This window comes from Rhyacophila brunnea, unplaced genomic scaffold, assembly GCF_057557595.1.
Source record: "Rhyacophila brunnea isolate RB1 unplaced genomic scaffold, BYU_Rbru_1.0 scaffold_8, whole genome shotgun sequence".
NCBI classification, from domain to species: domain Eukaryota; kingdom Metazoa; phylum Arthropoda; class Insecta; order Trichoptera; family Rhyacophilidae; genus Rhyacophila; species Rhyacophila brunnea.
In genome coordinates, this window is record NW_028233350.1 from 23,636,686 (window position 1) to 23,650,331 (window position 13,646).

General features: G+C 32.5%; 1 protein-coding gene across 1 annotated transcript; it reads right to left on the reverse strand.

The window, feature by feature from the left end:
* Window positions 1-277: 277 nt before the first annotated feature.
* LOC147064061 (periodic tryptophan protein 2 homolog) lies at window positions 278-12,136 on the reverse strand. Its single transcript, XM_085958571.1, has 16 exons — window positions 12,033-12,136; window positions 9,718-9,830; window positions 9,535-9,629; window positions 8,713-8,841; window positions 7,453-7,883; window positions 6,192-6,411; window positions 5,922-6,089; window positions 4,751-5,003; window positions 4,468-4,615; window positions 4,080-4,271; window positions 3,310-3,455; window positions 3,025-3,172; window positions 2,805-2,948; window positions 1,788-2,040; window positions 775-994; window positions 278-542 (listed from the first exon to the last, which is right to left on the reverse strand). Exons 1-16 carry the CDS (start codon window positions 12,048-12,050, stop codon window positions 368-370), a joined length of 2,853 nt encoding a protein of 950 aa, XP_085814697.1. The 5' UTR covers window positions 12,051-12,136; the 3' UTR covers window positions 278-367.
* Window positions 12,137-13,646: the final 1,510 nt, after the last annotated feature.

The window sequence follows — 13,646 nt, forward strand, 5'->3', positions numbered from 1 at the left end:
ACACTTTAAAAGCCATTTGAAAGGAAGCACAAGATTCGAAGCATGAGCTGATCTCGGTTAATTTTACATGTTTTAGACTTGGTTTGGTTTAAAATGCGGGAACAGAATTCAAACTAGGAATCAGTATTGTGCTTGTCAGAGCAAACCGTCTACAACGCTTACGGGAACAAATCTAAGAAATACTTATCTGATAATGACTGATCCTTTGTGACATTATTTAAAAAAAAAGTTGTAGTTAATCTGGCAAGTGGAAGACGAAATAAATAAAGTACAAATTATGATTTATAAAATATTTATTTCATAAAATAAAACTTCAGTTATCATAATTTGTACAAATACATTGAAAATAATAGATGCTGTCAAAATCCTATGAGGATTCTTCATCTTCATTATCATCAGATTCTGAATCAGCCGTTCCTCTTCCGCTGGATTCGCTGTCAGACTTCACCACCTCTTCATCGATTTCCATCTTGAGCTCCTGTTCTTCAGCCCGCTTCCCCAGGTCTTTGATATATTTCAATGTGTACTTATTGAAATCACAGCTGAAATAAAAAATACCAAATTATGTAATGCAACAATTTTATTATCGAGCCCCCGCCCCGATATTAAATGTCAGGTAGAACAATTTAAATGAATGGGAGTGATGAACCCATCGTAAATGTGTCATTGTTACATATTATATTATAGAAGATGACTTTTCTTTGTTCATGGGATCAATGTCAAAAATGTTTCAATTCGGGTTAATTTAGGATGACAAATAAATATAATCCTTACATTTCTGCGAGTTGCTGATATTTCCTTGATAGGGTTTTTTCTAGAGCCAGAAGAGTTGGCATAGGAAACATTCCTTGAGCTCGCGTTCCGTGAACAGTGACGGATGCACTGATCCATCTCAAATACAGCTCGATATGACAGCTTCCTTCCACTAAATCTGCCACTGTTCTTAGCATACGCCGTAGATACTCATCGGGCAGACTCGTAACCGTCAGTTGAACTGGAAAATCAAACACAGTAATAAAAATATGTACATTACTATTATCAAAAGGGGAAATGATGCTGTTGTGCTATTCGGGACATCTGAGTGACGGAATTACGAAACATGCAATTTAATACAATTTACATTTAAATGTATTTTAATCAATCAATACGTATTTAAAGCCACTAAATAGAAAAATATATTTTAAATTCATAGATAAATTTGCAGTCTTATTATTATGACTTTTTTCATTATTATTTTATCCATTGAAATTTAGATCGATAGGTACATATATATTTCAATTAAATAGATAGGTAATGCATGTATCTATATATGACAATACCTAGGTGGTATTCAAGACGGAATATCCACAAACCTTGATTTAAATATATGGTAGCAATTTCTTAACAACATTTAGAGAGAATTCTCAGTATACATCGGTACTAACAAGAGATTTACCTGATTCGATAGCTTTAGTGGTTAGGGCAATCATTCGGGAAGGGAAAGATTTAAGGGGATGATTTCGAAACCCACATAGTTCAAATTATGAATATTTCTAAAGCCGGGTACTCATTAGCGAGCGGTATCTGTAACCGTTCCAGATACTGTAACCAACTCTAGATGTGAAATAATTATTTATTAGGCTCGCAAACTAATTATTTAGCGTCCATACTGGTTACTGTATCTACAATGGTCACAGTTACGGCTCGCTAATGAGTATTCGCCGGAAGACTTTTCTAATAAGTATGTTTCTGAGGTTTTTAAAATTATCTACATAAATATATTATACTTTTCGAAAGTAATAACTTACTATCTTTGACGGGAACACTCTCAATTGCTTGCTGGACAATTTTAATTTCATTCAACTGCAATGCGGCCATTAAAGCGGCACTCCACTCTCGCTCGTTAAGGTACTGACGAACCATCTGAGGTGTAGCGTTTAGTTTCAGTTCAAACGGTTGGAAGACTCCGCCTGTGTTGAGAGAATACTGCATCAGACCTTCAGTTGTGGCCACGGAAAAACTTTGACCGGTTGGAGAGAATTTGACACAGAATACTCGCACCTGGAAATAGTAATCAATAATTTGAATTATGTTGTATCTATGAATAGGGCATACTAATTTTAGCATTATGACTTATAAAAGAGCTAATATTGAAAGTATTCTATTAATAGTGCATCCTTTTTTATGCAATAGTAAATATAATAATTAGTGTAGTATGGATTAAAAATGGCAGAAGTATTTAGGTCAAAGATGCGTTCTCATCGTAAAAAAAACCTATGATTTAAAAGAGATTCATATTTTTGATACGAGGCATGTTCGTCCAAATACCAGTAAGTCCATAATTTAAGAGCATACTTCAGTGAAACGGCAAATAATTTTCAGCAATAGGTGGGACGTAATTTTGCAAGCGTTGACTATCGGAGATTGATAGTCGACCTGTGAGCACGTCAATTTGTTTTGTGATGGCGTCGGAGGAATTAATTCTTAAATCGTGTAAAGATGACTAAAAAACGTTACGTATTTACTCGAAAAACAAAACATGTCAACGAATATATTATTATTATTACTTAAATAACAATAAATATAACATTAAATGGACGCACGTTGAATTTTGTTGTCGTTTGCACAAATCTGCGCGTCGCGTAGTCACGATCGTTTTAGACCATGCCTCAGCTGAAGTATAGCCTTAATAAGTTAGAATCTTTTTTCCATCGTATCATATTTTCAAATTGGAACATAGCTATTTATTTATCATTTTAATGTTCCATGTTCTATAAATGAATGGGTATGATTTGAGTACAAAAGATAATTATGTATTTATGTACCTCAGGTTTTATATTTCTATCTGCCATGTCTCCTTGTTTGACACCAGGTAACCGTAGCGCTACATCACCGCCTTCGATTTGCGAACGTTTTTCCACCAGCATTATGTTTCCAAATTCAGTCATGTTGCGCCGACTCACAAAATACTAAAATAAAACAAAACATTTTCTAGTAACATTCTTATGAAATTATTATTCAGTAAACTTATTTTGATTTACGTACTTCCATTCCGTCCAATGATTTATTTAATGTAATTTCGAACTTCTTCAAGAGAAGTGATTCTTTTACACTGTAAATGCAAATATTTTTCGATTGTCCACCGGCCAAAACACATTTTCCATCTGCTGAATAACACAATGATGTAAAAGCCCTAAAAATACAATTAAAATTAGATTTGTTTTATACCTATATAGTACCTAGAATCTAGATACTGATTAGGTGTCTGTTGATAAGACTAATAATGCATATTTTAGAAATGTAAATGTGTTGGATTTAGATCTTGCTTACTTAGATCGTAGAGTTTTTTCTGCAGTAATTAAATCTGTGTCAATTCTACCGCTTCCTAAATCATTTCTACCTTCAATTGTATGAGTTTGGTCACATGTCTGTACATCAAACATGCATATTTGCCCATCCAACGTGCAAACTGAAACCTGAAAGTAAAACAAATTTAAAATAATAAAAATATTTATAATATCAATGTGTTGATCTTTCATAATCACATATTATGTACATATGAAGCGCCTAGTTTCAAAAGCCCCTAAAACGGTTTTTCAAAATTTGTGAGTTAGATATATGTATTTAGATGGATATTTTTGTTACCTATACAATGGCCAAAGATTGAACTTTAAAAAACGCAAAAAACCGTCAATACGTATGATCAAAAATTAGGATAAATTTCAAAACCCGCTAAAATGGTTGGGTGTGTTTTTCAAATACCCCTAAAATGGAAAGCCAAGATACTCTTTAGAATGTAGCGAATTACAAAATAAATACATAAAGTTCACAGATTTAATAGATATGATTTTTTCTCATTTTTCTCAAAACTACCCAAAATCGCTTTTCTCATTTTTCTAAGAACTACCTAAATTCGTTTTAGGGGCTTTTGAAACTAGGCGCTTCATATAAAAGTACACAATAATTATTATGATTTAGTATGAAGCTGCCAGCAAGGTCTAGTAGAACAGCCAGCAATTGTCAACAGTTTCTGGTGAGTAGTACGGCATAATTTATTTCATCAATGCTAGTATATTTTCATATTAAAAATGTTAACATACTTCTTTTCCGTCCGGCCTGTATGCAACCTGAAGGCCATCTGCGTTCAATGAGATGGTTTCATGATCACTTCCAGTTTCGATGCAATTCCATAATCTTAAAGTCCTGTCCCAACTGACTGACGCCAGAGCTGAACTAGCTAGAGCAGGACTGAACGCTAAGCTCACAACGGGGCCCTCATGTCCTCCTAGTACCTAAAATATAGAAATAAACAGGTGAATTAAATTGGTTTTAGTTCTTACTGATTTATATATTGTTGCCGGCAAAGATGTGAAAAAAACCTTCTTCTATTATATAATTGCAAAAACTGAATCGATTTGCACAAAAGTTGTATGCGGTCTCTATGTTTTGTCAATGAAATAACTGATAATTGATACATCTATAGATTACCTCCAATAGTTTCCCGAGTTTGACAGACCAGACAAATATTTCAAAAACATCTTGCCCTCCCGCTGCGCACAACTCCCCACTCGAATCCAAAGCAGCACAACTGAACTGAACAGGTGATGGAGATGTTAACGTCCGAAAATTACGATATCTACAAATAAAGTTTTAAAATTATTACATCAGTAATTTGAACAATCTGACAAAATAGAAATTTAGCTGTTTCATCCAATGAAGTATTTCAAATTTCTTAATAATTCAATAACAATTATATTGACGTTTTTTTTACCTTACGATATCGTAACATCTCACTGTTCCATCTAGAGAAGATGATATGAAAAACTTTTTATTGGCACTGAACTGTACGCTGGTTATGGAACTTGTGTGTTCACTAAATGTTACAAAACAAAATCCAGTTGTGGTGTTCCATAGTTTTACTTTTCCATCGTGACCTCCGGTCGCTATGTATTGCCCATCGGGAGAATAGCAGAGACAAGTCATGTTTGACGAGTGTCCTTGTTGTTTCATTACATATTGTTCACCTGTGAATATAATTATAATATTATTTATTTATTTAGGAATACAAAACATTGTGGACATAACAAATCTAAATTCAAGACGTACACAACATGAGATTTACATTATAAGTCAAACATTACCCTCACAAGAGAGAAGAGAATATAGAAACAGAAATATATATATAATAACAATAATAATAACAAAAAAAAAAAAAAAATAATCAAAACATACTAAAGTATAATTTAATACAGAAAAATATAATTTTTTAGGTAGGACGTAGGTCATAAATGTAGTAAATGAACAGATTGAGTGTTTATATACAGAAATGCTACGAAATAATTGGCCATGAAATTTAAGCTAAACACATCACATGGTATTTTTTCATACTGGTCGCTTCACAATACTATGAGTAAATCTGTCAAAATAACTGTCATACTAAAACTTTCCTTGTTCGATCAACCGACGATGCTCCGTACTTGATGTAGGTACATACTATAAATGTGTCGCTGAGTTTCAAAATCCGCTATAACACTTTTTTGAAATAATTAAGATATATATATATATCGTTGGATTCGTTATTAAAATCTTTACATGAAAATTTTATCGCCTCTTTCAAAAGCCGCTACGATTAACTGTCATTTATGAAACAAAATCAATGTGTCTATCAAATCCCGCTATAACACTACTGAAACATTCAAAAACCTTTTTAGTTCAAAAAGTTTTTGTTGATTTTCTCAATATAATGAAAAAGTGTTATAGGGGGTTTTGGTTTGGGTTTGGGTTTCTCAGCGACACAAATATAAATTTGTTTTTCAATATAAAATAAACTGTGTATTATTGCTATTAAAAACTACAGTAAATATGACTTTATAATAAGAATAGTAATAATATTGGGCAAGATGTATGTACATAGTATGTAGTTAGGTCACTATCCAACTTACTTTGCCATTCCCAAACTAGAAGCTGTCCAATACCGGAACAACCCAACGCAATCCAGTCTCCAGGCTTAGAAATAGCTATTGAGCTCACTTGGTATTCTGATATACTTAAGGAATGAATTAAGTTTACGTCAGGAAGTTCGTGAAGGAAAAATGAGCCATTGGAGAAACCTACAATTACACAAGATGAGATTATCATTGTAGTATGTATAAGAAAAAACTTTATACATCAGAGTTGCATACATATAATATATTCTAATGTGGCGAACATACCTGTGACTAGTATTTTAGTATCTCTGTGATATGCAGCCGTTGTTAACTGTGCATCGACATTATTTTTCTTGACGAGATCTCCCAAATAATGTCTGGCGTTTCTTGTGTATTTAAATTTAACAGATTCGTCATTTTGTACTTTTAAAAGTTTCCCTTGTTCATCTCTCTTTTCAGACGGTTCCTCGATGTGTGTATATGAAGGAACATTGTCTTCTGCAGTCTATAACATTAAATGAAATCATTATTATTATCTGGATACATATTACGTATGATTGTACAAACCAAATATATCCGTGTATGGCATGAATATGTTGATGTGGTAAATCAGATTATATGTTTTTGGACGTTTTTAAATTATAGTAAAATATTTATAAATTCACAGCAATCTAAGATTTAAAAACATTTCTGATTTACTAAAAACAGCTAAACGTACAAATAGCTCCCCTGAGAATTGATGTTTTTAGATTGATCAACATATTCACGCCATACACGGATATAATTTGATTCTAAAGTTATTATTTTTGTGATGGATGGGTAGCAGAATGTTTGCTTCAACAGTAGGTCGCATGTTCGAGTCCACTCACATTATATTTTATCAATTTGTGTTTAGATCCTGAACATGGAACTAATATGTTGAGCAAATGTTCATAAGTTATCATTAAAAAAATCTGTTAACAAAACTCTTCAGCAGTCAGCCAAGATCCATTTTTTGTTGACACTGCTTGTTTAAAATGGTCTCAATTGAAGCAAATCAACATTGTCAAAACCATTGAATGTAGGGTTTTGACTATTCTACAGTAAAAATTTGATTATCCAGACTAATTGGGAATGACAATAGTCCAGATCACAATAAATCTGGATAATCTAAGAAATAATAAAACACCCTTATATATTTTTCTTATAGTTATATGAAACTGATGATAAAAAAGAAATCTGGATAATCGAGATCGGAATAACTGAGGTTCTATTGTAGTTTTTTTATTTTGTTTTATATTATGAATTCATATTTCATTAGGAAGAAAGAAAACTCTACATGAAAATATAATTCAAAAATAAGTTTGGTGGTAAATGTTACAAAGTTCCGTAGTATTGGTTTTCAAGTCGAAAAGATGGACGCAAAGCCAGTAATCTGAATTACAAAATTAAAATACTTTACTGTAGTTGGGCACACCTACTAATAAACTAGAAATGTTTATGAATGGACTTTGTTGCTTTTTCTTCTAATACCTCACAATATAAGTACATATGTATTGCTACAAACCTGCTTTGTATTTTCTGCTATTTCAAGTATCTTCTCCATGTTGACATCATCCTCAATATTATCAGGTGTCACAGTTTCCACTTTCTTTTTCTTATTTGGAATTTCAAGCACCAAATCGTCAGGATCAATGCTACATTGCCAGACGCACACCTGCCCATTGCGACTGACTGTCGTGATGTCATATGAATCCTTTTCAAAGAAACATCCAACAATCAATTGCGAATGGCCACCCAAAAGATAGGAGCGGAAATTTTCAAACTTATCCAATGCATAGATTCTGGTACACATATCTTTCGAGCCAATCGCCAGGAGTCGAGAACACGAAGACCATTCTAAGCAGGTGGTATCATCGACAGCGCCCCGAAATACACGCTCCATAATGAATGCGTTATATTCTCCAGTATACGGTCCGGGAGATTTCATTATGAAGACTGAAAAAAAACAGTATTTACTATAAACGTACTACAAAACCAGTAATTTTCGATAATTTGAGCAGGAAACAGGACAGAGTGGGAGGGGCGACAAGACGAAACAAAGTGATACAATAATCATGATATTAACAAGCTTGCAATAGAAATGGCATCTGCATAAATCATAGTACTGGTTAAGCGGTTCCTCATAAAGTTTCACTATTCAAGTGTTAGAGTCAGCTTAGCCAAGTTGTTTAGGATAAGTGACACAAGATTATTCTAAATGTGATATTGAATAAAATGAAGACATATTGATATACAAACTATTTTTTTTATTTAACGAATAATTCACAAGATTTCAGAATTAATTGTTTATTTAATTATTAGCAAGTGCAAGTACGTTATAACAATAATTTTGGAGCAATCAGTTAGTAATTATTGTAATTTAATACTTTGATTTAATATGTATAAAAGCCGATTGCCAATTAGTAACGTAATTAGATAAGATACCTATAGCATAGTGGTCAGAGCACATCGGCGCAATCCCTGACAGACGCAAGTTTGAACGTGCTGGGTGTTGTATTTTTTTCATAAAGATTTTTTTGAGTGGTTATATATTTTTCAGAAGTATTTTCAAGTTATGTGTATTCATAGATAATAAATTTAAAAAAATTTGGCTGCCGACACATTCATCGATCAGAACAAAAAATTAATTCCAGAAATAGGTATGCACATGCACTGTTTAAAAGGCAAAACTTTACAAATATGTAGTAAACGCTTATGCATTCTATTACTTGAGAGGGACGTATCACGCAGATTATGAAGATAGTAAGTAATACTGATAATTTACCATTGCTCTCTTTGCAAACAGCAAAATGCTTTCCATCAGGACTAAATTTGATTGCACGGACAGGCTTATGAAATCTGTAGCGGTGTACTACAGTGCAGGACACCATACTTATTAAATAAGCTTCTCCCTCTGAAAATAATCAAGAGAAAAACATCAGATAAAACCTTTATACAAGGAACAGTTTACAGTTTCAATTGTTTGTAGTGCAAGTAGAGTTGGGTATTTCCCGAGGAAATCTCAATCTCGAGATTCGGGATTTCCCGAAATGATGAAATTTTGTATTCTCGAGATTCGGGATTTCCAGAAAAGAATTCTCGAGATATCGGGTAATTTAAAAAACCCTGTAAAAATCCTAAAATCAGTGTAAAACAGACAAATTCCAAAAAAATATGATTTTTTTTATTTATGTAAGAAGACAAACAAAACAGATGTAGCAAAACAAAAAAAATTCAAAACATTACTTATTAAAATGGAATTTCAAAAACCACAGACTGTCGCTGTCAATCGCTGCGTCTGACAATCGCGTACGCTTTTGAGACACAAAATTCCCTGATGTTACAAAAATTGCGCTCATTTTGAGTAGACGTTGGCTTATTTGTGTTAAATGCCCTGATCAGTCTTCGAATGTTTTGTGTTTTCTGTCCACTTTTTTCATATTGAAAATCGTTTTTTCAATTAATATTTGATAATAAAGAAATCCCGAATCCCGAGAAAAGATTCTCGAGATCCGGGATTTCCCGAAATGTTAAAAATTTCTCGAGAATTCCCGAAACCCAACTCTAAGTGCAAGTATATAAAATTCATGAGGATTATTTTTCATACCTTCATTGACCGCTATCAGAGTGCATCCATTTGGCGATAAGTCCATAGCATTGAAATTATAATCACTCTCAATTGCCAGTGTATTTGATTTATTGCTGAAACAGATGTAATTACAATAAATTTATCGACATATCAATAGAAAGAATACCTCATTGTTTCATCGTGATTGAATTCGGAGCTTACTTTTTTAAATCATATATCGTGATTCTGTTCCCGACTGGACTGATCACTGAGTTCCCATCAGGAGTAAAAATCAGATCACCCTTTCGGTACACAGTACCTAAAAGGTTGTTGAACTGAAACATAGATGTGATACACATTATAAGTTGAAAAATGTATTCAGGGTACATCTAACAAACCTACCTACTTTTGTTGTATACGAACATGGACGACAAGGTTTATCCAGATTCATGATTGTGTGGATCAAATATAACTTCTTTATTGTCTGCATAATATGTAAGTGGTTTTGACAGCAATTAAGTAATGTGCTATTTACTTGTGTAATTATCAAATGCCAGACTAGATAGTAGATTTAAAAAAAATGTGGTAATTTTATAGTACTCCATATAGTTTTTGTGATTGTGGTCTTTTGAGACCAAAAACCAAACTTAGTTTCATTGTCAACATCGGGCATCTATACGCTTCATAGACCACAAATATAAACAAGTGATTTTCTAACTTGCTGTCTACAAGCATAACAATGTACCTATACAAAAAAAAATAGCTGGTGGATGGGTGTGACAGTTAGTCAAACGATCATGTGGTCTACGTTGAAATGAAAGGTGCTGAATATTAACGCAATATTTTTTTCACCTAATAAGCATAATGGAGTGTTTTTAAGTGTCATTATGTATGATTTTAGTAATTAATAGTCTATTATGTACAATATCTACAAATAAATTTGAATGTGCTCAATACATTTTCCGAAAATTTCACAAAATCTAAGCACTCAGTAAATCAATCAAAATGCATACATGACGCAGACTCTCGCAAGCTATCCTGCAATATTCACAATTATTGCTATCACACATTTCTCTTTAGTATGTCGCTTGTCAGACATTAGAGTGAAGAGGTAAAAATGTAACATTTCCATTCCGTTCTCTCAGTGGGGTTAACTCAGGATATTGCCCATCCTTGACCTAACAAAACCTACTGTAACTCAAACATAAGTAGGTTGTTTTGGGTTTTTTTTTTCAACACACCTTAACCACAATGACGATATGGAGTATTATAAAATTACAAAACTGGGTTAAAACCGCAGAGTAATAATATAAAGAGAGTGGCTATTGTTCGGCAAAATGAAGCCGTGATTCTTGCGTATAACGCACAGAGAACCTTAATTTTATTATTATTAACTTAACTATTAAACGTTATACCTTCATGTTACTTCTCAGTATGGCTACCAAATTTAAACATAACATAGTTAACCATATTTTCTACTAAATTAACTAAAAATAATTATCATTAACTTTATATTTAACAAAAAACAATAAATTTCAGCGACACATGCTCGCAGTTTTTAAATGAATGTAGTCATTCAAATCAATATTTACCGGCGACAAGTACAAAAATATTTAATTTAGCTGTAGAAATTCTATCTTACTCTTAACGCATATTGCAGAGATAAGCGTGCCGAATGCTTTCTCACTCGCACTTATGACACCTGTACACGGGCATGGAATTACTGTCGGCAATTGTGCTTATTTTAAACTGTCATGACAATAACTGTTTACACGTAAAAGTGCTGGCTGTCTCTCCAATCTTAATATTCAAGAGTAAGCAAAATCAGTAAAGTAAAGTAAGTAAAATCTATGCACGTGTAAACGGGGTATTATGGTTTGTTTTTGTTCATGTAAACACTCTTTTTAACTATGCTGATTAACCTATTATGGGGACTGATGTTGATATCTGGTTTTGGTGTCCTAACTAACGTATAATTTTTGACATGAGCTTAACTGACACGACAACTTAATATTTGGGTGAGTATAGACAATTCAGAGGCAATTAAATTAACAATTACCAGTGAAGACAAACAGCACGTCTGATTGTGTCAGATATATTTACTATCCATAACAAATTACTGAAATCTATGCTCCTGTAAAAAAAATAGAGTTTGGCTCTTATGGCACAGGAACGAGATATGTACAAACCAGTTTTGTTGTATTGATTTTATTAAACTTAGTGAAATTTAATGAATGGTAGACGTATTTCATATTATGAAGACAGCTCATGTTTACAAGAGAAATGATTGACATGACACCGTCCATTTAAAAAAAAAACCGTGGTTAACATTTCTGATAGGTGTAATGAAAATCTAATTTATTTTCACATTCTTCATTCAAAGCAAATACGATAAAACTCTAGATTCATAGATTGTAAATAATTTTAGGTTAGGTTAAGAGGTTATTAAATTAACAATATTATGGAAACGTATAACATTTGTTGTTGGTAATGAAAGTCAAAAGTATTAATAATGTAAGAATGTAAATTTATATTACCTTAAATGCAAATTTCATTGTGTTTGTTTTCAAATAAAACTTATTGAAAAGTTAGTTGTAATAATTTTGACAAACGATTCGATTATTTTTACCGCATTCTATTTGACCATAGATAACATCATGCGTAATATTTGACACTTGAAGACCCACGTGTTGGTACTTTTTTTGTTGTAGGCTGTAGAATGATAATTTGTTCAGTCGAATACGCTACAATATCCAACGACAATAGCATCAAAATCGTATAAAAATATATGAACGCCAAATGTCCATTTCTAAGAGTCATACATGCATATAAATAATCATTTAAATGAATAAATCATGCTATAAAAAATCTTTTAACTTAAAAAATATTATTTTTATGATAGTACTAACAAATATTATTCACTATTCATTACAAAGTTATTAATATATTCTATTTATTGGGGACGTTTTGTTATAGTGCTTTCAAATATCTTCGGTACGAAGCGCATTATATTTAGAACATTCAATTTATTATTTTATTGTTTAAAATTTAAATAAAAATATTAAGATTGGTTCGTTATTTTTCCTACATGACGAGTTTGTAAGTTAAAAATATTAGAAAGATTGTGAGAAGAATAAATTCAACTCTTTATTAGGAGGTTTTATTTTATTAGTCTATGGCGCCCCGTTTAGAAAGCTTCCAGCAAAAAATATTACTCAAAGATAGCAGTAGATGTCACTGAAATGCCGGAAATTAAAACAATGTTTTTCATAATAATTTACCCGTACGTATAACGTACCTATCTACATAATAATCCAAAGATTTTTTTTGTATCAAATCAAATTTGGAAAAAAAAATTCAGCCTGTTATTACATACTTACCTAGGTATTTCGTTATGATTATTTTTATCATTGAAATGTCGTTTGATAAGTTCATTCAAATATTGTGTAGGAGAGGTTTTTGAATAATCTAATAAATTTAGAGTAATACACTTTTTTCTGAAAAAGTATATCTACAGACCTACAAACTTATATGAAGAATGGGATGGGGGACCCACTGTCAAAAACTACCCAATCAAGACTCGTAACTGGACAAAATCTGACATTCGAATGACATTTTCAAAATAGCGTCCAATAGCAGTTCATAGATTCATTTTTGGCCATTCTACAGATAAGTTTGTAGGTCTGCACCGCGATTTCCTAACTCTCGTCTCGTGTGGCACCAGACGAGATGACGTAATTGTGACGTCACGCTCGAGGCATGCCGACCGCGCACAGAATAACCATAGAAAATTTTATTATGATACACCTATATGTGTATGGTGACAATGAATAGCGCCGCTGTCTGACCACTCGCTATTTTCTCGAATGCTATTATCACTCCGGTAGTACGTCATAATGATGTCATATGACGTCATCTCGACCGGGAAGCTTGCACTCGCAAGTTCTAACATAGAGCCCCTGTACGTCTTATCATCGAGCTTCGATGCTTTTTTCTATTTATCTAATGTTTATTGTTTTTACCTAGAAACTGAATGTACATTGATAGTTAATCAAAAATGTAATATTCAAATTAATTATAAGTACCTTAATAATTGTAACTTGATACTTTCTTATTCCGTCATTGTCCCCAATATAATATAATATTATCTT